The 26,122-nt window shown below is 41.7% G+C and overlaps 2 protein-coding genes across 2 annotated transcripts in view; one reads left to right on the forward strand and one right to left on the reverse strand.

Annotated features, from left to right (window-relative positions):
• KNTC1 (kinetochore associated 1) overlaps positions 1 to 21,150 on the forward strand; it is a 34,009-nt gene extending 12,859 nt beyond the window's left edge. Inside the window, exons 28-64 of the mRNA XM_064726647.1 lie at positions 283 to 386; positions 488 to 593; positions 950 to 1,084; positions 1,502 to 1,621; positions 1,919 to 1,988; positions 2,067 to 2,134; positions 2,506 to 2,798; positions 2,974 to 3,146; positions 3,322 to 3,419; positions 4,224 to 4,365; positions 5,210 to 5,266; positions 5,807 to 5,970; positions 6,490 to 6,597; positions 7,242 to 7,370; positions 7,952 to 8,068; positions 8,486 to 8,595; positions 8,826 to 9,036; positions 9,693 to 9,782; positions 9,967 to 10,138; positions 10,488 to 10,546; positions 11,303 to 11,519; positions 12,116 to 12,189; positions 13,112 to 13,322; positions 13,404 to 13,513; positions 14,126 to 14,175; positions 14,519 to 14,597; positions 15,189 to 15,307; positions 15,434 to 15,569; positions 15,833 to 15,928; positions 16,571 to 16,627; positions 17,028 to 17,082; positions 17,163 to 17,226; positions 17,675 to 17,804; positions 18,683 to 18,772; positions 19,310 to 19,455; positions 20,205 to 20,295; positions 20,529 to 21,150. Of these exons, the coding sequence (XP_064582717.1) occupies positions 283 to 386; positions 488 to 593; positions 950 to 1,084; positions 1,502 to 1,621; positions 1,919 to 1,988; positions 2,067 to 2,134; positions 2,506 to 2,798; positions 2,974 to 3,146; positions 3,322 to 3,419; positions 4,224 to 4,365; positions 5,210 to 5,266; positions 5,807 to 5,970; positions 6,490 to 6,597; positions 7,242 to 7,370; positions 7,952 to 8,068; positions 8,486 to 8,595; positions 8,826 to 9,036; positions 9,693 to 9,782; positions 9,967 to 10,138; positions 10,488 to 10,546; positions 11,303 to 11,519; positions 12,116 to 12,189; positions 13,112 to 13,322; positions 13,404 to 13,513; positions 14,126 to 14,175; positions 14,519 to 14,597; positions 15,189 to 15,307; positions 15,434 to 15,569; positions 15,833 to 15,928; positions 16,571 to 16,627; positions 17,028 to 17,082; positions 17,163 to 17,226; positions 17,675 to 17,804; positions 18,683 to 18,772; positions 19,310 to 19,455; positions 20,205 to 20,295; positions 20,529 to 20,576 (4,299 nt within the window). The 3' untranslated portion in view covers positions 20,577 to 21,150. The remainder of the gene's footprint in view (positions 1 to 282; positions 387 to 487; positions 594 to 949; positions 1,085 to 1,501; positions 1,622 to 1,918; positions 1,989 to 2,066; positions 2,135 to 2,505; positions 2,799 to 2,973; positions 3,147 to 3,321; positions 3,420 to 4,223; positions 4,366 to 5,209; positions 5,267 to 5,806; positions 5,971 to 6,489; positions 6,598 to 7,241; positions 7,371 to 7,951; positions 8,069 to 8,485; positions 8,596 to 8,825; positions 9,037 to 9,692; positions 9,783 to 9,966; positions 10,139 to 10,487; positions 10,547 to 11,302; positions 11,520 to 12,115; positions 12,190 to 13,111; positions 13,323 to 13,403; positions 13,514 to 14,125; positions 14,176 to 14,518; positions 14,598 to 15,188; positions 15,308 to 15,433; positions 15,570 to 15,832; positions 15,929 to 16,570; positions 16,628 to 17,027; positions 17,083 to 17,162; positions 17,227 to 17,674; positions 17,805 to 18,682; positions 18,773 to 19,309; positions 19,456 to 20,204; positions 20,296 to 20,528) is intronic.
• Positions 21,151 to 21,941: 791 nt separating this feature from the next.
• VPS29 (VPS29 retromer complex component) lies at positions 21,942 to 26,099 on the reverse strand. The gene is made up of 4 exons (XM_064726653.1): positions 25,962 to 26,099; positions 23,005 to 23,196; positions 22,606 to 22,841; positions 21,942 to 22,291 (listed from the first exon to the last, which is right to left on the reverse strand). The coding sequence occupies exons 1-4, from the start codon at positions 25,962 to 25,964 to the stop codon at positions 22,174 to 22,176; spliced, it is 549 nt and encodes a 182-aa protein (XP_064582723.1). The 5' UTR covers positions 25,965 to 26,099; the 3' UTR covers positions 21,942 to 22,173.
• Positions 26,100 to 26,122: the final 23 nt, after the last annotated feature.

The following is a 26,122-nucleotide window of genomic DNA, read 5'->3' on the forward strand; positions in this document are numbered from 1 at the left end:
GATGTCATCACATGGAAAATATTTTAATATATATGGAATCTATATTAAATTTTACCAATTTTAATATATATGGAACCAGAGTGTCATAAATGACTGCAAGCATTTTCTAATTGAACTTGACAATCATATGATGCCTTTCTTTATGCAAGTGAAGATTGGGCAGGGAAATAAAATACTTGCCCAAAGGGATCAGTCACACATGAGCAATACTTCAAGGGACTACTTTGAAACTTAGTTTGCAAAGTGAAAATAAGTTCTTTTGTGTTTGTGTCCCTTCTGCAGCTGAAGTTTGATGCAGTGCTGCAGGTGATGCAGGGAGCTGTGGTGCCATGGAGTGCAGCAGTGGAGCAGCTGGTCAGACAGCACCTGCAAATGAACCATGCCAAGTAAGCAGCACCCCCTTGGCTGGGGAAATGCTGTGTGTGATGTGGGGTGATGCTTAAATCCCAGAGCTGGGGGTGCAAATGATGGATGAATTTGTTCCCAGAGTGAAGTTACTGCAGGAAAGTTACAGACTGATGGAGATGAAGAAGCTTTTGAGAGCCTATGGGATAAGAGATACCAATCTTCTGAAGGACAAGCAGATGATAATGGTAAAGTACCAAGAGTTTGGATTTCTCCAAAGGTCACAGTGAACAGCCCCTGGTGATTTATTTTTACCATTTGAGTTGGGTTTTTTTAACATCTCCCCTTCACTAAAAGACAGATATTTCTGGAGAAGTTCCTCAATATCACCAGACACATTTTCAGAGTTCCCAGGCTAATTCAGTCCCCAAGCCCTGTTTTCTCCCAGTTACATTTCTGTCAGCTTTTCTCTAGATAAAAGTCTTAATCTTCCAGGTAACTTGATACAAACTGAACAATTCCATTGGTAAAGTAGTTTGTATAAACTAATTCCTTTGTTATCCTGTACATCCCCAAACTAAAGTCCATTTCTGTTTTCTTACAGAGGCTTGTCAGATACATTCTCAAACAAGATACCCCCTCTTGCCTGGAGGATGCCTTGAAAATTGTGGAAGCCTATTTGCTGCCCACTGGGGAAGTGTATTTCCTGAGGATGATAGACCTGATTGACAAAGGAAGGGTAGGGAAATATTTCATGGCAGTTGATCCTGGAATTTACAGACACTGAGGCCTCCTGACAAAACAGGGACAAGTTTGCTGAAATCTTATAAGCAGATTGCATAAGTATTTTTAATTCAAATTATTAATTTGACAGCTAACTGCCTTAGCAGCAATGTTTAGCATTGAAAATGAATTCTTTGTCAGAGTTTTATCCTTCTTTTGTGGCAGAATAAGGTGAAAGTTGTGACCTGCAGTGCACCAGAGGAGTTTGGAATTGAAGTCTCTACACATTTCCATGCATTGTTATTTACCCTCATGGCCACTGTGCAGCCATTGATCAGAACAAGAATGTACACACAGCTCAGCTTTTCCACATGCAAATGCCCTTTCCTTTTTAATATTTCTGCTCTAATTTTGTTTCTTTTTCTCCTTTCAGGGAGAGGAATCTCTGACTTTGTTCAAATCTCTGCCTCTGGCTAAGGCTGAGGAAGTTGCAGAGAGATTGGCTCTGTGGGGAAGGCTGATGTTACAGAACAAAGCAGATGATCCTGAAGAGGTACCAAGGCTTTTCCCACCACAAAGTGTGCACACAAATTATTCTGAAAAGGGAGAGCTGGGGATGTTTCCTGTGAGAGCTGACAGACTGTGGAGGAAACACATATTACCCCTATAAAATTTACTGTTTATAAAGATAAATATTTAAAATAACTTTCTGTTCCTTTGCTTTTCAACTGGTTGTGCCTTAGACTTGGTAATTGTTGCTTAAGAAGTTTGTGGAACTTTGCATTGTGCTTTAAGAGCTGAAGCCCAACATTTTAACAAAAAAAAATAAAAACCTCTTCCTTTCCTGCAGCAAAAACCACAAATGCTTATGACTAAGACACTGGTGGAAATCCTCAAATTCTGGTTCAGCATTCAAAAAGGTAAAGGTACAATTTTAACATCTCTTATCTTCTTTGTGTAAATGGAATCAAAATCTAATTGTTTTTCTCCTCCAACAGACAATCCTGTGAAGAAATATGAATGTGAAGAAAACCTAAAGTTGTTTGAAACACTTGCTGCCCTGCAGGTGGGTATTTTTATTGTTTTAAATCCCTTTTAATTTACTGTGGTTACTCCAATTGTTTTTATCACATGGATCATATTAAAAATTAATTGTATTTACAATGTGCACGCAAAGGTTGTTTTTATTATTGACTTCAAATTGATTCTAAGGCTAATCTAGCAATTTAACCTAATCTGGGCAAGTTCCCAATTAGAGCTCAGTTGTCTATTTAAACCAAAAATTAATATTGTCACTAAAGCCTTAATTGCTAACACTTCAAAGAGTTCATGATAGAGTGCTGTAAGAATTTATGAAGATTTCAGGACAGTAGGTAAAAAAAAGCAATTTAAGGGAGTTTAAATGGATACAAATATATAATTTTTTTGTTGTTGCAGGAGTATTTTGATATCTTTCTCTCAGATGAGGAATACAGGAACCCTTCACTGCTATCTGCACTTCTTGAGGGCCACATAAGCTCTTATGAACGTGTCAGATCTGCATCCAAGTCCAGAAAAGTGCCAGCAGTGAGTTGTGATTCAGGAGGTGGCAAGGCCAAGAGCCCTCCCACTGAATCCAGGCTGTACAGACTGGCTCTGCTCCTGCAAGTCTCAGAGCATGAGCTGGGGCAGAAACTGGCCTTGAGAGCCCTGCAGGATGGAAAAGTGGAAGTGGCTGTCAATATATGCAGGTAAACTGCAGGGCTTCTCAGGATCAGCACTTTTAGTGGCCTTCTCTGAGCTATTTCTGCCACTTTTTTGAAGAGCAAAGGAAAGGGTTTTCTGTAAATAATTAGGACATAATTAAGTAAAAATCCTAAGAATTACTGGTTTTTTTATTTTTAACATCTTTTTCATTCTTAAAAGGGAGTTCTATGAAGCCAGCTGGAGTGAGAGGACAGGGCAGCTGCTGTTTGCAGTGTGCCAAAGGCTCTGCCACATGCTGGGAGCTGACATTCCCATGGTCACTCCTGCTGGGATGGATCTCCCAGCCCTGATCCACGAGCTGGCTGCCCAGGCAGCCACACTCTGCAGTCCAGGTAATTCCTGTTCCCATTTCCAGTTCATGTTGGGAGCCCAGCTTTCCAACCAGAGGTCAATAAACCTGAAAACCAAGTGAATTTCTGGACCTGCAGCTGTGGAAAAAGGTGCTGCGATATTTTAATTGGACAGATGAACCTTGCATTTCTGCTAATGAGCTCAATATTTTCACAGATTTAGTGTTGGATTGTCTGGAACTGTGTAAATACACTTCTCTTGCCAAGGAGATTCATGGACAGTGCCAAATGGACAGCTATGAATTTACAGCTGAGGTATTTTCTGTGCTGTTCACTGTATGTATTCATTTCCCTCTCATTTCTCTAGCACTCTTAAATCAAAAAGCCAACAACAAAAAATCCACAAATAAAACTTAGCTAGAACTTCCTAGAATTTGTGTGTTCTTCAGCCTAAAGAATGAACTGATTTGAGTCCTAAAAGCAGTGCAGCTGTGGGACAAGCACAAGTAGCATTCTCCACTTACATTTCAGCACAATAAATCCTACTGAAAATAGGGATTTTATCAAACAGCTCCTGCAGGACTGGCAGAGAGCTGGCATGAAAGAATGGCAGGGAGGGTTTGGTTTTAAAATGAATGTACTATGTGAAAGCTTTCCCAAGAGTTCTGTAAAACTTTAAGATGATCAAGTTGTTGAATTGCAGCTTTGTTTTCTGTTTAGGTCAAGCAGTGCTTTGGGCTACTTGAAATGAATGGCTCTTACAGCTGCAGTGGAGTGGAGCTGAGTGGCTGGGCTTGTTTATCCACAAAATATTATTTTTCTAGAAAATGGCCCATTTGCAGAATGTTTGCTTATAATATTTGGCCAAGAATGTTTATGAAAGCCTCCATTAAATTGAATAAAAGTACATTTTGGGTGTACAACTAAACAGCTGCAACATGGAGGACAAATGTGGCCACTCTAGGTAGGAAATGGATTTTTTGCCACTAGCCATTGAACAGAATTACTATTTTCAATTAGAACACCATGTTCTGTTCCTGCATTCCAAACTAGAAACCTGTTAGTGGGCTCATTGACTCTGCCTTTTGTTGTGTGTATTTTCACAATGTTCTTACTTAGACAACACCTTCTGGAGGAGATAAAGATCCTTACAAAGAGTGGACCTATGATGATTTCTTTAAAGAGGATGGGATAGTCCTGGATCCTCAGATATCTCTCCCAGTTGCATATGAGCTCATTTCTGCTTTTCTGCCTATCTGTGGTAAGCTTGTTCTCCTCAACATTGACACAATGGAAAATCTGGTTTTTATCTAGAAATAGAAATAATTCACTTCCTGTGTGGAAATGATCACCTCAGTTAGACAAACTCATGGTAGAAATACCCATCAGGGGGTGTAGAATGGAAAGATGATTTTAGGTTTGGTTCCTATTTCCACAGATGAAGAGTTTAATGTTGACTGTCTCATGCAAGGGATTCACACACAAAGTAGTTACTGAAAACTGTTGGATTCCTTTGTGAGTCTGAAAGAGATTCCCTCCTAAAAAATAAATTCTGAGCAGGCCCAGTTCAAAACAGCATCAATGGCTCTTGGGGTTCATGGATCTCTATTTTCTGTCCTGTCCTGTGGTATTTTTAGGGCTCTCCCAGCCTTGCTGGTATTGAAGTTGGAGGGAGACGACCCACCTTGCATTGGTCAGCATCGACTTCGATTTATTCATCAATCAGGCACCTTTTATAACAGTGTTAATCAAGTTCATGCATATTGCAAAATCTGAGCTCACAATAGGTCAGAGATTACACACCAACCCCTCCTTATGTTTCCAATACCAAGATTTGGGTTCTCAAAATTATTCTTGCTTTCCCAAAACAGCCAAAGATAGAACATCCACTTGTTATGAGAAAGCTGCCTGAGAACTCTGATGTGCAAGGCTCTCAAGGCCTTCATGTTTGTCACTTTTACCTGTAATTAAAAATAACCTGAGAACCTCTGCTGTTCACAGAAGCAGGCTGTGAGAACCTGTCCCTCACAGCTGCCTTCTGAGCCATCCCTGAAAAAATCTCCAACATGCTGGCATGCTGCTGATGAGCATTTTCTGTCTTTCAGAGGACAAGCTGTACCCCCTGGAGTCCCAAAGCCTGGCCCACAGAACGCTCATGGAAGGTACCACACCCTGCTCGGGTGGGAAAGGACCTCAAAAATCACCCAAGTCAGGGGCGTGAGGGCAGAGCCACCACAGAGAAAGTGTAAAAAGAGACCTGGAAACCACAAGGTTTAAATTCACCCTACACAAGCATGACTGACTCATAGGGGGTTCTCCAGGTGTCTAAATGTTCCAATTAAAGCCATATTTTAGGGGCTGGTTTGGTTCAGCACAGAAATCACCAGTTTGGCTGCTCATTCCCACCATTCCATTTTTAAGCATTTCAAAACCTGCACTTCAGGACAGTTCTGCCACTCTGAGTGAAGATCATCAAGGCCTGTCCAAGAAGACAACTTCTGGTCAAAAACTCATGGACTTTAGACTAAAATGGGAATCTGTATTAAATTAAAAGCCCTGAGAATTTTAGGTTTTAAAGGGAACTAAGGCAAACCCTGAGTCATAACTCTAATGAAGAAAAAGAGAAACTGCTCTGATATTAACTCCTAGAACAATATGCTTCATAATTACTTTCTGGGGTTGTTTTTTCAAATATTTTCCAGGACACAACTTCCTGCTGCCTGTTGGATCTCCCTTCTCTGCAGCAGTGCAGAACCTGCTGGAGTGCAGCCAGTTCCAGCTGGCCCTGCAGCTCACACTCTGTGCCTTTGGCTCCTGCCTCCTGCACGGCATTTCCAGCACCATGGACCTGTCCCCCAATCAAAAGGTGACTTTTGGCAAGTTTAGAGCAGTTCTCTAAGGATTTAGGGAATTAAATCTCTGAGGTTCTCACCATGACCTTTTATTAGCACCACTTGATTAGATTTGAGTCAGTTTGTGAAAGGAGCTGGTGGTTCCTTCCCTGTTTTTCATGGTTCTCTCCCTTTGCAAAGTGTGTTCAGAACTGAGCTTTTATTCCTGACCTTCCTGCAGAGACTGGAATGGGTGTTAATAATGGTTTACTCTGTTCCTTCATGTTGTTTTAATATGGGGAAAGTCACAAGCAGAATATTCATGAATCATTCCTCAATTCAAAAGCACTTGGAAAACAGAAACCCTTTTTCTATCTAGAAGAAATCTTTATATAAATAAAGATTTTTAATAATAAATCTGAAAATTACTATATTATTATATTACTATTATTATATTATATACTATTTTTATATTACTATTACTATGCTGTAAATGACAAGAAGCTGAAGATTTAGAATTTATTTTTAATTAGATGCTGTTTTCTTCATAACAGCCACATGACAACGACCTGCTCCTCACTGAAACCAGAAGCTTCCTCATAGCTATGAGGCAGAGGAGCAGCTCAGTGATCAAAACCTCTGTCCTGAACTTACTGCACAAGGTAAGAATCCCCTGGGAATGTGAGGGAGCCACCTCTGCTCTGCCTGGCAGCCCCATGGAATTGTTCCAGTTGGAAAAGACCCTCGAGATCCTGGAGCCAAGCCCAGCCCAAGGCTGTCCTGAGCACATCTCCTCATCCTCATCCTCCTTCAGCAGGGCTGTCCCAGCCACCTCCCTGAGCAGCCTTTTCCAGAGAGCCTTTGTGTTCCTGCTCACTTTGCTCTGCTTGGAAGGTTCTGGGCAGTGGGAGCCTCACCTTTGGGGATCCTTTAGGGTCCCCAATAACTGGGATGGCCTTTAGGATCTGTAGGTATTCTCTGTCTCATTTCAAATCCTGGATTTGTTTTAGATTGATAATTTTCCTAGGTAGGGGGAGGTTTAAAAAGCTCTGTGCAAAACCTGACATTTACCATCTTCTAAGGCAGCTCAGGCTAAGGGAAGTCACTTTCAGACTGGCTTCAGGATATTCAGATGTTAAATTTTAAATCCTGAAATGCATTTTTATTCCTTTTCCTCCCTAACTTAAGGACCCAATACTTGTCTAACTTCTGAAGCATTTTTCCTGTGTTGCACCTGATACAAAGAGACCTAATGAAGACATGAAATAAATTCCTAAAGTTTATATTTTTTTTTTCCAAACCACAGGTGTTCAACTCCCATGTCATCGATCAGAACCTGGCCCTGGGCTATTGCACTGTTTTACCCAAGGAAGAAATGTTCCATAAGCTGTGGGAGGTCATCAACAACTCCTGGCAGAATTACAGAAAAGTTTTGGTAAATTCCCAAGGCCTTGAGTTTCTTCAGCAAACAGAGAATGTTAAAGAGATCCTTCCTTTAGGGCCCTGGGGCTGGAGCTGTCTCTGCACCACACTGGGGAGTTGCTGTCAATATTAATGTGATTTTCAACCTCATCATGACTTATTCCCAAGCTTGAAATTATTTATTTCAAGTCCCATCATAATTGATATCTATGTTATATTTTGGATAAATTGTTCTCTGGCAGCAGCTCTCAAGAATGGAATTAAAATTATTAAAATATAAAGGAAGGTGGGAAGTAAAGAAATGAGGAGGGAGAGTAATGCAAATTCTGAGAAAATCCCTAAAAATACATTTTGTATTACTTTCTACAATGTAAGGAAAATATTTTAGAGAAAGTAAATTTTAAAGCAGCTTTGAGCTGCCAGCTCAGGAGGTGGGATAGTCCTGACACCTTCTCTGAGGTTTGTTTGCATTTTACACAGTTGTGTGACCATTTATGAATTGTTTGAAGTTCCTCTAAGGATTTAGATCTCAGGATTCCCAATTTTCAAATTATTTCTTAGGCTTTTATTCACTTCCTTTCTCCTTCCTTCTAGGCAGTAGCTCTGGTGGGAGCAGAGCTTGCTGACCAATATGGTGAAGCAGAAGAAAAGAGAAAATTCCAGGAATTGGTTATTGATGCAGAATGGGGCATCCAGCTCGGTAAATTTGGTGTAAGTTTTTACTTATTTACTTATTTTAGTTTTATTAACTAATCAGTTAATAATATCAATATAATCTGGGATGTGTGAGAGTTTTTAGGCAAATTTCCCATTCAAATATAAGCAAAGTTGGGGTTTTGTTTTTGATTTTTCATTCTGCTTGTCTGCATCAATAAACATCAAAAATGGAAATGCAATAATTGAAGGGGCTGCAAAAGAAAATTTAAATTCTTGAGTATAAGAATTAAATTCTTAATTCTTGAGTATTGGTTATTTGACACAGGGGGTAATCAGCAAATCCACTGCTTTTCCTGCTCTGAAAGTGTCTGGATTGAAACTAAAGGAAGTCAAAGCCTCCCTGTGTAAGGAATTAGTTTAGATGTTGCCTAAAGGGCTCTCTGGAGCAGATGGATGTGGTTTTATCTGCAGATCTCTTTTGAGGCTGTGTTCAGGCAGCCACCAGTGAGGAAGAAGGAGCTGATTCGAGTGCTGGTGCAGAACCCAGAAGTGGACACAGCTCTCATCCTGAACTACTGCAGGTACTGATTCCATGGAATCCATCCCTGGAAAAACACCCAAATAACTGTGGCCACTGAAATCTCTTTCTGCTTTAAATTAATCCTAATTAATATAAAATACAAACTCTTCTTAAAAAAAAAAAAAATACTATTCAGAATACATCCTGCCCTGGATTAATTTATTTCTAAGAAAAGCAGCTCCTTGATGACACCAAAGCTCCCAGGAAAAATCCCATTCTGCTCTTTCCTAGCACTTTCATGCTGGACAGTGATGCTGCACTGCAGCTCTGCATTGAAACCCTCCTGCTCCAGAATTCAAACACAAATGATGCTGAAGATGACTCTGCAGAAAGCAGGGAGAGGCAACCTCATTCCACATTACTGGCTAGAGCACTGAAAATAATCCCTCTGCTGAACAGCACCAAACACCTGGTCATGAGCCTCAGTGGAATATTGTTCAAGGTAAAAAAAATATAAAATAAAACAAAAAAAATAGCACAGACACATCCCTGGAATCTACAGCCAATAATTGCTGCATGCCACTTGAATGGCAGAGGAATAATTCCACAGAAACTGAAAAGGTTGTGGTTTTTTCACATTTTCTTAACTTGTAAATGTTAAAATTGAGTTTTTTTTGCTTCTCTACAAAGGAAATGACAGCCACATTTCTAATTCTCAAAAGAGAGGCAGGAGTCTTTTATCCCCACTTCCCTTAAAAACTGACCAGCCAGAAAATCAAAAAAGTAATTTCTAAATCCACTGGAAGAGTTCTACATGAAAAATAGATGGGGGTTAAAAATTATATACTGGGGGTATTTCTGTTTGCTTGGGGTTTGATTTTGTGTTTTGGAGAGCTGGGGTTTTTTTGTGGGATGACTTTTTTGGGGTTTGTTTTATTTTGTTTCCAGCACTTATTGTTTGGTCTTTCTACAAAATCCTGATGTCTTTTTTTACGATTTAAGAAAGGGTTTTAGAGATTTATGTCATGATGCTTATATATCAACATAACACTGAAGAAACAGTAATTGGTGTTAAAATTGGGAAAAAAATCAACATATTCGTATGTTTTTACAAGACAAATCATGTAAGATCTTATAAAATATTATTATTTTGGACAGCTGGATCCTTATGACTATGAAACACTGGAAATTGTCCTGAGAGTGATCCAAAGTGCTGATGAGAAGAACACCAGCATCCAGCTGAGCCAGGTGTGTCCAGATGTGTGACCTCACTAATGGCATCTCAATCCTCCTTTGTTTATTTATTAATGGAGCTATTCAGCACTGTTGAAATTAAATTAATTATTCCATGTACACACCTTTCCCTCAGAAAACAGCCTTAAAAAAAGGATTTCTGGTAATTTCTCTGATTTCTATTTTTTTTCTCCTCTAGGCTTTGAGCCTCCTCAAACACCTGAAGTCTTACACCAGGATTTCTCCTCCAGTGGACCTGGAACACCAATATGTTCTGGAGCAGATGATTCCCCTGGCTCCAGCTGCTCACACCAGGCTGCCCTTTCACCTGCTGTTCTTCAGGACTCCCCAGTGTTTCTGGAACATTATTTGTAAGTTCAGCATCTCAAATTCCCTTTTCTCTGCTCTCTCTGTGCCCCAGTTTATGTTGTATTTTAACTCTAATTCTTCATGAATGCAGTTTTCATCCCAGCTGCTCCTAAAGCACTTCTTGTGCTGCCCAGAGGAGCTAAGAGGATAAATACAGGGCAGGGTTTGTCCTCAAATTCGTTCCTAGGACCTCTAAAATTTATCCCCATATCCCCCTTTTAGCCCAGAGGGGATAATGAGGATCAGACCTTTTCTCTCCCAATGGAGGTCCCCAACCAGCAATAAACTTCATTTCACAGAGGGAGCTGCCAGTGCATTGTGAGACTCTCACAGGCAACTTTTCCTTTTCAGCTGCAGAGCTCAGTGAGGAAACCTTCCCAACCCTTCTGCTGATTTCCAAGCTAATGAAGGTACAGTGTCCGGTTTTCGGCTGTTTGGGTGGCCTGGAAAGGCCCGGGGTGGCCTTGGGGCAGCCCACGTTTCAAAGGAACAGAAGAAGCTTCAGTTCTTCTTTCGGTCTTTATGTTTATTAATTGTTTATCTAAAAGATTTTCTCTCGGCCCGACAGAGCTCTGCTCAGCAGCCAGCCATGAGCACACTCCCTGCCCTCCGGGCGGTCACCTATCTTTATACCCATGGTTACGTGTACAATATTTATCATTTTTCCCCAATACCTTTCACCCTTATTGCCCAGTGCACTTTTAGTAATGACCAATCCCAAAGTGCCACCATCACCACAGAAGATGGAGGAGAAGAAGAAGAAGAAGGAGGACAGGACACGCCCCAATTCCTCCATCTTACTTCTCTAAACCCCCCTGTACAGAAATCCTAAACCCTGTGTCTCACCCTCTAATTAACCAATCCCTTCACCATTCACCCCGGTGAAACCCTCCTGTCCTCATACAGGTGTCGTCTCCTGTGTAGGATCAAAGTCCAGCCACCAGACACTTCTGGAACATTCCAGGACTCCCGAGCCCCCCAAGGGTGCTCTCGGTGACACCTCAGTCCTGAGGTGCTGAGATCCCACAGTACAGTAACAGCCTGAAGGAATTCATTTCAATATTATTCCCCCACACCCCAATAAAAACACTCCATTTTTCTTGTGCATGGTGTTGGCCTCACTGTAGAAGCTCTGACAATTCCCATCTGCTTTCCCACTTGTCCAGGTTTCCCTGGATACTTTCCACATGTCTGCAGTTCGACACGTCTTTGAGAAAAAGCTGAAACCAAAAATATTCGAAATGCGAAGCAGCGGCTGCACCTCCATCGTTACCAAGGAAACCATGAGAACTGTGCAGGCCCTTCAGTCCTACCTGCTGGCCATTGTCAACCCAGAGTGGGCTGTGGCCATGGCTCACAAGATTGCCCAGGAATTCCCCACAGGTGAGGGGCAAAGGGCTGGGCAAGGATTGGCACCAGCAGAGCCAGGTGGGAGCAGACATTTGTTCACTGATCCTGAGTAACACCCAGCAAAGCTGGAGCGTGGAAATGAATTCATCTCCTGCAGCCAGCTTGGAGAAATAGGTTGGAAAAACCCATTTGATATCAGAGAAATCACCATCAAATCCTTTCCCCCCTCTTTTTGTAGAATCACAGAAAGGCTTTAAGGTCCTTCCAGCCCAAACCTGGACACCTTCCATTAAATCAGATTTCTCCATCCGGCCTGGCCCTGTTGTCCTGCCAGAAGTTTCTCCATGTCCACACCATCTTCAGACAAGTTTTCTACCAAGAGTCAATATTTCAGCCCAATTTAATCACTTTCTCTGCTACTTGAATCCAAATAAATAATATATTTTTGCTCTTTAGACATAAAAGTTTTCCTAATATTTTAAATAGCTGCTTTTTTTTAATTCTACAAAATAAAATGAATATAGTATATAGTGTAAGAAGGAAATTAAGTATATAGTGTAAGAAGGATTAATGAAAACTTAATTTATTTACTTCTTTCCCTTCCTTATTTTTTTAAAATCATGAAAAAGGTCCTGACCATATCCAGGCACTGAAATTCTGTCTCTACCTGGCTGAGAAGTGGCTGAAGAGCACTACAGCTAAGGTAATGGAAACTGCCTGCCAGATTGTTGTGGAGTCATTACAAGAATCACAAAATATTTCTATTTGTATTTTAAATTTTTGGTGTTTTGGGGCAGTGGTGTGTAAATTGTACCACAACCAGCCCTGATATGGGAAATACTTTTGGGGAAGTGACCCCCAGAAGAATTTCCTCTGTCCTGGAACATTCTCCTGCAAAAATCAGGCTGAGTGTTCTTGGAGCTTGGACCAAAAATGAGCAGTTTTAGGGAGAATAATTTGTTCCTTCTCCTGTTGGGTGCATTTTTCTTGCTGCAGGAGAATGAGGTGGAATCTGATCCAGCTTTGATCAATAACATTATTAATTTTTGCTCACAGCTCCAAGACTCTTCAGCTCTTTGCAGGGTTAGATAGAAAGAAAATTTGCTTTGGCTTGATGCTCAGGCTTGTTTTAACATGGTTTCCTTTCACAGGGCAAGGTGAATAAGAATCTCAGCTTTGATTAAAAATCTCAAACTTCCTATGGAGCTGTTGAGGCACAAAGAACCCTAAATAGTTTTCTGTACTAAGTCCCATGATCAGAGAGAATTATGCCAAAATTTAACTGAAATTTGAGCAGCCAAAAGTTTTAACATCAAACTTTTTTTCTTCTATATTTTACCTCAAAATCTCTTGTTTTACCTACTTGTACATATTTTATTGGGCTCTTCCACAACAGCTTTGCAATTTTTCAAAATACCTTTCCAAGCTAGAGCAATGTTAATTATTAATTATTAATGTTAAGCAAGGTTAATCCTCTCTGTCTGCAGAAAAACCCCTGTGGGTGCAGGTGTGGGGACACCTCTGAGGAGCAGATCCTGCTGTCCAGTCTGTAAAAAGATGATTTTTCTTGTGCTTTTTGAGTAAAAAAGGCTTTTTAATGTAAAAACTCTGATGTTTTGCTAAAGGATGAGCCCCATGAGAAAGCAGAAGTCCTCCAGAGGAATTTGTACTCGCAGTATAAGAGAGCAGCAACAGAAAATGTCCTGATAACAAATAACTTGAACACTGGGGAGCATCTAAAATCCATTGGGAAACCAGCAAATCTGATTGTTTTACTGTATGAACACCACAGCATAGACCAGAGGTTCCAAAATCCAGCTGGCAGAGATTACCCAGGTGAGTTTGAGCAAAGAGAAACTCTTTAAAAAAACTCAAATTCTGGTTTGGAAATAACATTTTCTGCACCTTTTCCTGTAGATATCCACATGGCAGCCAAGGAGATTGCTGAGATTAACAACTTGGACATGAACAAAATTTGTGACAAGCTGCTGGCCAAGTGGCTGTGTCCAAGCACACCACCCCCAGGGGTAAGAAACTTTGGGGCTGGATTATAGAAATTATAGAAAATATAATTCTATAAAATTAGAAAATATAATTCTATAAATTTAGAAAATATAATTCTATAAATTTAGAAAATATAATTCTATAAATTTAGAAAATATAATTCTATAAATTTAGAAAATATAATTCTATAAATTTAGAAAATATAATTCTATAAATTTAGAAAATATAATTCTATAAAATTAGAAAATATAATTCTATAAAATTAGAAAATATAATTCTATAAAATTTGAAAATATAATTCTATAAAATTAGAAAATATAATTCTATCAAATTAGAAAATATAATTCTATAAAATATGGGCTTTTTTTCCTCCACTTGTTCAAAAAAACCTGAGGTTATTCTGCACAAACTGCCTGTAGTACTCATGATTGTATTTCAGATTTCAGTAAATCCCTGAAACAGCACAGCAATGCTTGGGGTGAGAAGGATTTGAAATGTTTTTCCTTCTCTCTGTGTAAATTCAAACCTTCCCTTGAGTGCAGCCAGCCTGAAGGGGAAAGCAGCTGTAAATACATCAGCCTCATCAAACCCAGCTGTTCATCCAAACTCATCCACATTTTCATTTCTTTTTAAAGAAAACCCAAGAAATCCTTGGAGATGTGCAGGAGGATGAAGAGCTCAGAAGGTGTGTGTGTTCTCTTACCTGTAATGTGAATTATTTTTAACTAACCAGTTCAAAATGGCTTTTTCAAGACACCTGACATAGGGTGTGTGATTCAGAGCTCACTGTTGTTATTTTTACTTTCTGCTGACATCACTTTTGAGTCATCCCATATTTATTTATACCACAAAAGCCCACTGACAATAGCTTACATCTGTAAGTTTTTAAGAGTAGATTTCTGGAGGTTTTCCCCTCCTTTTTCATATCCTTGCTCTCTTTCTGACAGTGAAATATTCTCATTTAAATGGCAGTTGATGTGCTGTATTTCAGTAGCTGTTCCTGCATTCAAACCAAACCCATTTTTCAGGGTGATTTACCTGCTCCAGTCTCGCCCTATGGATTACAGTTCAAGAATGCTTTTTGCAATTACAACATCTGACACATCTGTGAGTTGCTAAATTCTTGTTTTAGCTTTTTATCTCTTATTAAAATCAAATGCTGTCTGCTTTAGTGCAAGAGCTTCAACTTCTGGCCTTTGCCTGTGGTTTGGATGGTTTGTGATTTATTTGAGCTGTGTTTTCCTCCCTTCACCAACCTTTGCTTAAAACTGATTTTCATTGAATTTTGCTATTAACTCAAGAGCAGCCCTTGAACTCTGGGTTTTTTAAACCTATTGCTGATATTTTCTGAAACAACTCCATGAAACATTGGCTGGAGTGTCCCTTAAGCTGCTGTAAGACATTGGCTCACTTTGGGTGGAATGAAAGCAGAGTGGTAAAATCGTTTCAGCAGAACCTTAACCTCCAGCTTTGCCACACCTAATGACATTTGTGCTACAATAATCACAAATATTTTGTATATAATACAAATATTCTGTATATAACACAAATATTCCTGCTGTAATAATCACATTTTTTTTCTTGCCTGTATTAATAACCTCAAATTTAGAAAACCAGAGGGTTTTTATACACTTGGGATGACCTTTTGCAGCTGTTCAGGCAGCAGTGGTGACTTTGGGACTGTGTTTTCCCCCTCAGCCCTTTGGTGACACCCAGCTGACCTTTGCTCACAGGACCAGAGCCTTCAGGTGTTTGCTCTACCTGGCAGACACCCCCACTGTGGAATCCCTCTTCAAGAAACCCATCGAGAAAGTCAAGTAAGAGGAATTTTTTACACATTCAAGGACATTTTTCAGTGTTATCCTGAACTTGGATTAATGTGGATTAAATTGAATTATAACCATCACTTAACTCCTGCTTTTTTTTTTTTTTAATTTTTACAGGTATTTTCTGAAGTGCTGCATTTATCTGGCAGAGTTTGAGATCCTGAATATTCCCTACACTTATGAATCATTCCACAAGAGCCCCAAGGAAGGGATGATTAAAGGGCTGTGGAAGAACCACAGTCATGAACCCAGGGTAGGATTTTTAAATCCTTTCTCAATTTTGTTACACACTCTGTGAATTTCCACCTCTCAGCCTTTTCTAAACATTTTCCTTCCATGTACTCTGGAAATGACAGATAAAAGCTTTACCCTTTCTACAATTAGAAAATAAAATACCACATTTAGGTGGTTTAGGCTTTGTTCCTCCCATGTGTGCAATAATTTTGGAAGTGGCTTGGAAAGGTTTGAGGGTGATGAATTTCTGTTAAAATGCAGCAAATCCTTGCTCCCCTTCAGGCTGTGAGACTGGTGACAGAGCTGAGCTTGGAATACCAAGTCTATGATCCCCAGCTCTGGAATGGCCTCCTACAGAAACTCCTGGGCTTCAACATGGTAAGGAATTTTTTAAGGATAAAACTCTGCAGAAAGGGCAGAAAAAAGGTTTGGTTTATCCAGTGATTTGTGAAGAACAGGGTGGATACAGAAACTATAAACCATTGTTGCTCTGAGGTACTGAACTGGTGATGATTTGAGGAATTTGAATTTTGATCTTAAATTGTTATACTTTGATTTTTTTTTAAAAGCCTTTCAGAATAAATCCTATAATAATAAATTGAAATTTTTCTTCATATTATTATCAGTTTATAACACAATAGGCACGTTCCTGTGTGCAAATACCTACAAACTGTGCACACATGTATTTCCATGTGTGTGCATACACACCTGAGCCCTAAAATGTATTTCTGGTGATGGAAATCCTGATTGCTGCCATTCAGAACCCTAATAGCCTGTGACTGTCAGACATTATGGAAAATTGCTGCAGCTGAGGAGGTAACAGATGTACCTGGCAGTGGGTTGATAATTTAATTTACTAAACAAATTTCCATAGGTGTCAAAGGAGCACAGGTGCCTTGAGAAACTCTAAGTTTGCATCCTGCAGACAAAACAAGCTAAATTTGCCAATAATGTACATTTTTCTGTAGATTATCGCCAAATCCTCAGAAACACCAAATAATTTGATTTTTTTTCTTCCAGATTCAGTATCTAAGAAGAGTTTTGGTTGCAATTACTGGGATTCCTTCATTATGGGAGGTAAGCAAATATTATCTGGCTCCTGATCTTTTTCTTCACCTCACAGGAATTTGGAGTGTTTGTGTGTCAGCCATGAAAAGATTCTTTTTGAATTGCTATTATTCCTATGACAGTAAGATTCTTTTTGAATTGCTATTATTCCTATGACAGTATATCAATAAACATTGGATAGAACATATATATATATTTATATATAAGTTTACTATATCAGTAAACAGAATCAGTCAGAATATTCCTAAATCTTGGAGTCTGAGCTAAGGAAAGCAACGTTAGGGAATAATTCAGGATAAATAAAAAGGAATATTGACAGGTTTCCTCAAGGAGCAGGGGGTCAGGGTGTCTGTGTTTGTTACACATTTGGTTTTTGTTATAACTCAAAAATAAACTTTTTTGCCCTCAGATTCCCAGCTTCAGCCGGGCCTGGCGCAGCGTGGTCCTGTCCCCCTTCCTCACAGGTAGGGCTGCACTCCCTGCCCTGCTCCTGGAGTAACCTGCTTGTAGATTTACTCCACCTTGTTCTGTTTCTCTTTCTCAGCCTCGTGCCCACCGAGTCCCAGGCAGCTGCAGGAGTGCAGGGAGGGCTTTGTGCTCCTGCTCAGGTGAGCTCCCAGCCCTGCTCAGTTTTTCCTTATTTCAGTACCTCAATGCTCTGACTTGCTCTAAACACCCACCAGAGCTCAGAGAGCCCGACTTGAACCAAAGTTAGCTGGGAAATAAATTAGGTTTGGGTTGGGAAGGACCCTGAAGGTTTTCTGGAGAGGGATCCTGCACTGCTGTGCACACACATCTGTGCCAAAGCTCTGCTCTGGGCAGGTGACCAACAACAGCCCTCAAAATGGGCTATTTACAAAGAGAAACTGGAGGTGTGATTTGAGCTTTTAGAAAATCCACATGGGTTTGTATTCAGTGAAACTTCAATTTGCTTGGCCACTTCTGGCATTAATGTGAGGCAGAAATGTCTTGTCCTACCTGACTCCCAAATCTCAGGGTTTGCTGACAGCTCTGAGCAAAACTGCCCTGAGATTTTTCCCTCCTGATGCCCTGCAGGTGTCCTGTCCTGGCTGACCTGGATCTTGTGGGAATTGCTAAACAATACACCCAGCTGGGCCTGCCAGCTTTTGCCCTGGGCTGCCTCTTGGTCACTCCTCACTCTGAGAAGAGAGAGCAGCAAATTCAGGTAAATTTGAAGTTTTGTGTCCTGTCTCTACAAGGGAAATGTCCTCAAGCATGTCCTGCTCAGTCAGAGGTGAATTCCAGTTCACTTCAGCACATCCCTGCTGATAAATGCTCAACATCTGCCACCCTCAAAGGCTTCTGAAGGGATCCTGTGAACACTTCCTCCTTTTTCTTTAAAAACTTCAGTCACCCCCAGTGGCTTTGTCATCTGACTTTGCCTTTAGAGAATCTGAGGATGTTTTATGAGATCCCACCCATAAAGCATATGAGGAAAAAAAACCACAAAACCAGTAAAACCCAAGGCAGAGCAGATGGTAATAAAAGCACTCAATCCTGCTTTGGAAGGGTGTTGAGTTGAAAGCTCCTGACTGCCAAGGAAGGTGTTTGATGTGCACCAGCTCTGACAGAAACCTTCTGCCTTACAGCCATGTCCTCACCATCCATGAACTTTGACATTTTCCCTGCTTTTCTCATTTATTTCCATTAATTTCTGCCCTGCATTGTTCTCCCAGATGAAGCATTAGAGGCTGTTCCCATATTTGCCACCAGCAAACTGGGACCAGTAAAGGCACCTGAAATTCTTTCATTTCCAGTCATTAAAAATCCTCTCAGAAAGGTTTCCCCAAATCACAGCTGCAGTGTAAGACACAACCTGCTGGCAAGGAGTCAAACAATCCTCTGACAGCCACAGCAAAACACCATTGGAGAGAGTTCAAAGCAACACTTTCAGTCCAAGCACACAGATCCTGGTTTGGTAATTCTGTATTTGCACCTAGAATTTCTGAAGATTTCTGAATCAATCAAATATCTGTTCTGAAGGGAGTGTTCCTGCTTTAATCAATCACAGAATAATAATGTTTTGTAACTTATTTTCACAAGGGTTTGTTATCAACCTGTAAGAAAGAAACTGTGCTGCAGCAATTGGATGAACACATGGACACTGGAGAGCTGGTAGCATTTGCTTCCCAGGTGAATAAACCAAATTTACTTCACTTCCCTTTGACTTGGAGGCTTTTTTTGATAGAAAAGTGTTCACAGAACCTTCTCCTCACTCTCCTCTGATCTTGCCCAGCCTTACTTGACTTTGAAGGCTCAAAAAATATAAAATACTTGTAAAATGTGTTTTTATTTATGTTGTTCAGCTGAGAAACTTCTTGTGCATACCCAGAGCCACGTTCTGGGCTGTCCCTGTTTGGAGGGCAGCAGAACCACCTGGTTTTTCCTGAATAAATATTTGAGGCTAAAAGGCCTCAACTGCACTTTTAAAACTGCACTTTTGCCTTGCCTTGAGCTGCCTCCCCATGGCCAAGTTTAACTCACTTCCCTCTGAATCTGGGATCAGTTTTCCTAAAATCTGCCATTTCCCAGCACTTAAATAAAATGTAAAAAAACCCTTCTATTCTCTATAGAGTCCAATATGAAAACTATGAGCTCTTTCCATTCAGAAGTAAAATCTCATTTGTCTAAAATATTAACACTTCTCATTACTAACACTTAAATCCACAGATCAGCTCTTTGGTTTTGGACAGTATCATCAACGAGAAGCTCTATGAACAGTTCTGGAAAAGCAAATATTATCCACTGCTAAAGCAACACCTGATAAACACCCACAGAATTAAAGAGCTGGTGGATTATTTTGCCAAAAACAACTGGTAAGTTAATAAATGATTAAAAAAAAAGCTGTAACTGGTAGCAATTGCAGGAATTAAATCTCAGCTTTATTTCATTTTCCTTTGTTTGAAGTCATGGAGGTTTTCTAATACTTAGTCTCCAAGGATTTTTAAGTATTGCTAAGTTAATAAAGAAATAAATTTCACCTCACTAGGACAGAGTTTTACAGCCATTCAAGACCAAGTAACAGATTGTTAGGCCTGGACTAGCAGCAGATCAAATGCAGTTAAAATAGAAACAACCAGAGTGAAATAATCAAAACCTTGGCCTTACCTTTAGGTGAATGCAGCTCAGGCATCACAGAGTCACAACTTCAGCAATAAAAACACTCAGAAAAAATAAATGAGCTGCCTGTACTGAAGGCTTGAGAATTGGTGGTTGTGCCATGAGGTTTTCAGGAACCAAAAGCCCTTTTTGTGCTCCACTTAAATCACAGAGGGGCTGGGCTGGGCCCCACCCACCTGGGGCTCCTCTCACACCTGGGCACACTCAGAGCCAGCCCTGGCACTGCTCCCACACTCACACTGGGACAGGAGCCAAGAAACATTGAAATTCTCTATTTACTGATTTTATTATCAGCCCCAAGGAAAAGCCAGGCTTGTTTTCTGTGCTGGGAAATGACAGGGCCCATCTGTGGGATCATACTTTGGTTTTTTGCTTCTGTTGTAAAAATTTTTGGCTTTTTAGAGAGTTTAATTTGACAAAGTTGATCCAATTTTGCCTCTTACAGCCTTGATGATGCAACAGCCCTGATTCAAGAGTATCAAAAGAAATGTGGAAACCCAGCTGTGGCAGATGTCCCAGCACCTCACCTTCTGCAGGTAAAACAAACCATCTCTCCTCCTCAGGCAGTATTATCTCCTTTTTCTCTAAAGATTTGCACCCAACTTCTTGCAAAAATACTTTTTAGCTGATCTACTTTAGTAACATATACTGTATATAATAAAATATTTGTTTATTAATTCAAATCATTCATTTTACCTGAACCACCTCTGTGTCCTGGATCCCATCCCATTCTCCTAAGCCCTGTTAATGTTGTTCTTTGCCCTTCCAGATGTACCTGAATGCATCAGAGGGGTCCTGTGTCCTGGAAGTGCCATAAATTGGGTTGAGATTTCCCCTTTTCCCTCCTCCCTGTCCTGCAGGAGGTTGGGCTGTGCATTCACAACACCAGACCAAAACCCCAAAGCTTTCACCAGGAGCATCCACAACCTCTCCACGTTTCCCAGCTGTTCCAGGCTGCTTCTCCTCCTTTCTCCACCCCACACAAACAGCTCAGACTCAGCAGAATTTCCTGTTTGGAGTCATCAGTTCATACTCAGCACTTTAACTTTATTCCTTCCCAAAGTTCATTTCCTTTCCCTCTGCATTTCCCCATGTTCAGTCCTGCTGTCAGGACCTCTCTGAGATGTCACCCACAGCAACAGAACTTTGTCATCACTGTGATAAACTTGTCTAAAGCTGCAGGGGCTGTGGTTCATGTAAAATACTTTGTAGACAAATTTTAAGTGTAACTTTACAAACTTATGTATCAATTTTGGTCTTATAGTCAAAACAAATAAACTTGTGTGTCAATTTTAGCCTTGCAGTGTAAATTAAAAAGAAATAACCTTATGCATCTATTTTGGCCCCTTACAATATTCTATAAACCTCCTAATTATGAGTTTGTCAATAAATTGGTGTTCCAGTCAATGGAATTCCCTGAATTTCACATGCCAAGGTTTTCTTTTCAACTTTGCTCTGACTGCATGAAGTGCAATTAGCCAGAGGGTTTTGAGACACCAGCCTGAAATGTCTTTTTGTCCAGGGCAAAGCAGATTTATTTGGAATAGAAATGAGTCATTTATTCAGCTCATGACACAGAAAGAAGTGTTCCAGCTGATGGAAAAGTCATAACCCAAAGGCCAAGGGAACTGCCCCCATCCTAAACATTCTGCTGGGGGAGGCAAAGATAAAAATCTGTTTTGTTGGAAAGTCACAGCAGTTGTGAGAAAGGGGAGCTGAGCAGCCACAGGGTGCTGCCCTGGAACAACCCAGATTTCTCCTCAGCAGCTTTAAGAGTCACATGGAATTCCACAGAGATGGAATTCCATCACTGACAGCTCTGTGCATGGAGCAAAGAGCACAAAATGGAGTCAGATGTGAGCACAAATAAGGAAAACCTCACTGGTTATGGATTGAGTGAGATCATCACTCAGGGAAGCACAGAGAGAGCTGAAAGTGCTTTGATCAGAGAAAGACTCAAACTCTACTGAAATCACAAGGTAATTGTAATCCTTCCAGAGTCTATCAAACCATTTACTCCTTGAGCTTAGCTGACAATGTTAAATTGGGACATTTCAATAGAAACTGGATTCTGGAGCAAACCCATCCCAGAGCCCTCAATCTCTGTTCCAGCCCCTTGGAAGGGGAACCCCAAACCCCCACAACTGCTGCATTCCTCCCAACAGCACTCACCAGGCTCAGCTTTTCTATGAAGTGGAGTTTATTACATTAAGGAACAGTATTCAGACAGTTATCTTCATGGAATATTTTACAAATCATACAGAGAAAAGCAAACACAAGGTTGTTTAAATTCATGACAAGAAGTTACATTGTTGAGCTGTTAGAGACAGTGCAGGGCTGTAAACGAGCAAGCAAGTTTGGAACTTGCAGTTCAGAAGGAGATGGTAAAAATACCAGACAAGCAAAAACATTGTTTAGGATTTCTTGTACTCAATTCTTTCTACCTTCACATCATCTCCAATTAGTTGATAGACATATGTAACTACTGTAGAAGCCTGGATGTCCATCAGCACAAATGAAGGAATGATGTTGCTGGAAAGAGAGGAAACAATTCACAGTGATTGTGTGTATGAAACCCCCTTAGTGTTTTACCACTATTCAGAAATCAGTTAAAGAAAAATGGGAATTAATTCTGTGAGTACAGCACAGAGATCTGAGGCTGGGAGCATTTCATGTTTCAGTCCAGGAGACTGAGCAAGCACAGCTGTGTGAGTTATACACACTGTAACTATCCTCTCCCTGACATTTAAATCACAAATATTAACCCTCAGGAGTTTGTAGTTCAGTTTTGTACAAAAAAACCCCAAACCAAACAAACAAAAAAAATCCCCTCAATATTCACTTACTTCTCTAAGGCATGGTAGGCTCCTGTAGCTGATCCTGGGTTGATATAGAATTTATTTTCATGTTCAAATGCCTCAAATTTGTGTGTGTGCCCTGAAATGAGGATGTCCACATCGAACTGCCTCTGCAGCAGGGCCAGGCTGGCCATGTCACCCCAGGGGATCACCTGATGGCCATGAATCAGCCCAATTCTGAACTGTCCAACAGTCACAACCTTCTGCTCAGGATAATTCAGGTTCTAAAAATAAAGAGAATAAACCAAACCCAGATCAGAGAGATTTCTATTTAAACCCAACCCTATTGCACCACCCAGAAGGGGAGAGCTCAGGAACTCATTCCACCACTTGAATGAACTCCAAATGTAAAAACCTTAAAGGACACCCCAAAAACCCAGCCATTACCTCATCAAAGTCCCCTCTGACAACATGGACGTCCCCAGCCAGGGTCTTGAGGTAGTCATAGGTGTCCTTGGTGCAGAGGTTCCCCGTGCACAGGATGTGCTGGATCTTGCCAGGCACCAGCAGCTTCTTGAACTTGGCCGGGAGGCTGTTACAGCGATGGGGGATGTGCAGGTCACCCAGCACCAGCACCAACTGCGGGGACACACAGGGGACACAGGGACAGAGAGAGGGGACACACAGGGACACAGAGGGGACACAGGGACAGAGGGGACACAGGGACAGAGAGAGGAGACACAGGGACACGAAGGGACGGGACACAGGGACAGAGAGAGGGGACACAGGGACACGGAGAGAAAGAGAGAGGGGACACAGGGACAGAGGGGACAAGGGGCACGGAGAGAAAGAGAGAGGGGACAGAGGGGACACAGGGACACAGAGAGAGGGGACACACAGGGACACAGAGGGGACACAGGGACAGAGGGGACACAGGGACAGAGGGGACACAGGGACAGAGAGAGGGGACACAGGGACAGAGAGAGGGGACACACAGGGACACAGAGGGGACAGGGACACAGGGACAGAGAGAGGGGACACAGGGACAGAGGGGACACACAGGGACAGAGAGGGGACACAGGGACAGAGAGAGGACACAGGGACAGAGAGAGAGGGGACACAGGGAGAGAGAGAGAGGGGCACACAAGGGACAGAAGAGAGGACACACAGGAAACACAGGGCAGAGGGAAAAAAGGGACAAGACAGAGGGGACACAGGGAGAGAAAGAGAGAGAGGGGACACAGAGAGGGGGGACACACAGGGACAGAGAGAGAGGGGACACACAGTAAGGAGAGGACACAGGGCCAGAGAGAGAGGGGACAGACAGGGAGAGAGAGAGAGGGGGGACACAGGGACAGACAGAGGAGGGACACACAGGGAACACACAGGGCCAGAGAGAGAGGACACACAGGGAAAGAGAGAGGGGACACACCAGGGTTAGGGCACAGCCAGCACTGCAGTGTCCCCTGCCGTGTCCCCAGCCTGGCACTTGCACCCAAAGCTGCTGCAGTGAGGATGGGATGGGATTTTGCTCCACCAGGCCACGAGCAGAGGGGGCTTCGCAACCAGAATGATTTGTGGTTTGTTGCTGAAGGCCAACACTGCAATAGCTGCACTGTTAACACATTCCTCTGGCATTACCTGATGTATTTTACACAAACTGGGGAGATGCCATAAACCATCCCAGCTTTTTCTCTCTCAGACCTGGCTAAACTGCAGCCACTTCTCTTAAATAAATCTCTTCATCCAAGCTTCTCTCCCCTTACTAAAAAAAAAACAAACCCAAAATATTTTTTAAAAGCAGCAAATTTGCAGCAAGTGTTAAAAGCTGGCCAGAAGAGGAAGCATTTTCAGAGTCCTCATGGTAGAAACCACTGAAAAACTGAATAAGACTAAAAAAAAAAACAACAAAATAAAAACAGGGCACTGCAGAGAAGCCAATCCAGGCCACTGCCACCACTCCTATCCATTTACAGTTTCAGATGCCAGAATAAAAATGTAATGGGGGCTTCAAAATCAAGGACTGAGACGATGCAAGGCCATGGCTTTAAATCTGCAAATAAAGCAATAATGCAAGAAACACAGGGCAAATTAATTGTGCAAAAAGGGCATGAGAAGCTTTGTAAAGCAGGGAATGTTATGGCACTGCTCTGGAGACACTCAGCCCTAGGAACTCCAGGAATGGCTCCAAATTAAAGAGATTTTTACCTTTCCCTTCAGGTTACTGAGGCAGTTCCTAAAGGACACCCTCAAATGTGTTTGTAAAGGACACAGCCCAGATTTATTTCTAGAAATAAATATAACTAGGCTAGGAAATTTTATTTTTAAAGATTATTTCCCCTCATGGGTTTTTAGGCCATGAGGCTAACAGTCCTCAAGAAGGCAGAGGGAGCTTGGGGGGTATTTTTGATTGATTTAGGGTTTTTTTTTTAGATTAAGAACATCTCAGTGCCACCATCAAACCCATCTGGAGACAGATGGTTGATGGTATTGGCAATGCAATACAAAAGCTTTTTAATCAATGAGTGACCAATACAAAATAAAACCAAGAGGGAAAAAAAAGACATTTTTGATGGTCTTTGATGAGTAACAAATGAGTAACAATGATTTGGATTAATAAGTGACAAAAGATAGATTGATTACTGCTGCCTGAGGGATTTCAGTGTGCAGTAGCAGTTATGTATTTGATGTTTAATAAAATTAATAAAATTATCCTGCCACTCACACCCCACCGTGTGCTCTCAGCACAGACTGATGCCAGCCCCACACTTGCCCAAAATCCCCATTTCAGCTCCCATTCATTGCAGTAACCAAACAGCACTGCAGGGTTTAATCACCACACGTATTTAGAGCTTAAAGCAGTGGAGAAAAATTATAAAAAACCTGAATTTTGGGCGTGATCTGCTTGGCTAGAAGCCCCTAAATGGATCGGAGCCAGCTGCCAGTGGCTCGGAGGAACACGAGGGGCCTTTCCCTTCCCAGGTGTTTCAGGAGAGCCGAGGAGTGACTTACTCTGTGCCCAGCCTGGTGGGAATGGAGGAGTTGATTGCAGGGCATGAGAAACGGGGCGGAACATGATCAATGTTAAACGAGAGAAGCAACAGAAGAGAAAACACAGCCAAATGAACGGGCAAATCATAATTAATGAATTGTCGATGTTATGAAAGAAGCGTTAAATAATTAAAAAATTAATGCGATTACGATAAAATTAATACAAATTATAAAAGGAGATCGTGCAGTCACGGCCCGGCCCTCGCCCCCCTGCGGGCCTCGCCTCAGCTGGGGCCGCCCTCCCGCCCGCTCTCCCGCAGCCCGGGGGGTCGGGCCCGGCTGCTGTGGCCGTGCCGGGGGTCCCGGTGTGCCCGGGGGATCCCGGGGCGCTCCCGGGGTCCCCCCGCTCTCACCATCGCGCCCGCTCCGCTCCGGCCCTCCCGGAACCGCCCGGCGCCGCCCCCGCTACGGCGCCTGCGAAGGGACAAGAGAGCGCCGAGCGCGTCCGTGCCGCGTTCCGCCGGCTGGGTTTTTACACAGGTGAAACGAGAGTTGTGCCCAAAACGAGCCGGTA

Source organism: Zonotrichia leucophrys, chromosome 15 (assembly GCF_028769735.1).
Source record: "Zonotrichia leucophrys gambelii isolate GWCS_2022_RI chromosome 15, RI_Zleu_2.0, whole genome shotgun sequence".
In the NCBI taxonomy this organism is placed as follows: domain Eukaryota; kingdom Metazoa; phylum Chordata; class Aves; order Passeriformes; family Passerellidae; genus Zonotrichia; species Zonotrichia leucophrys.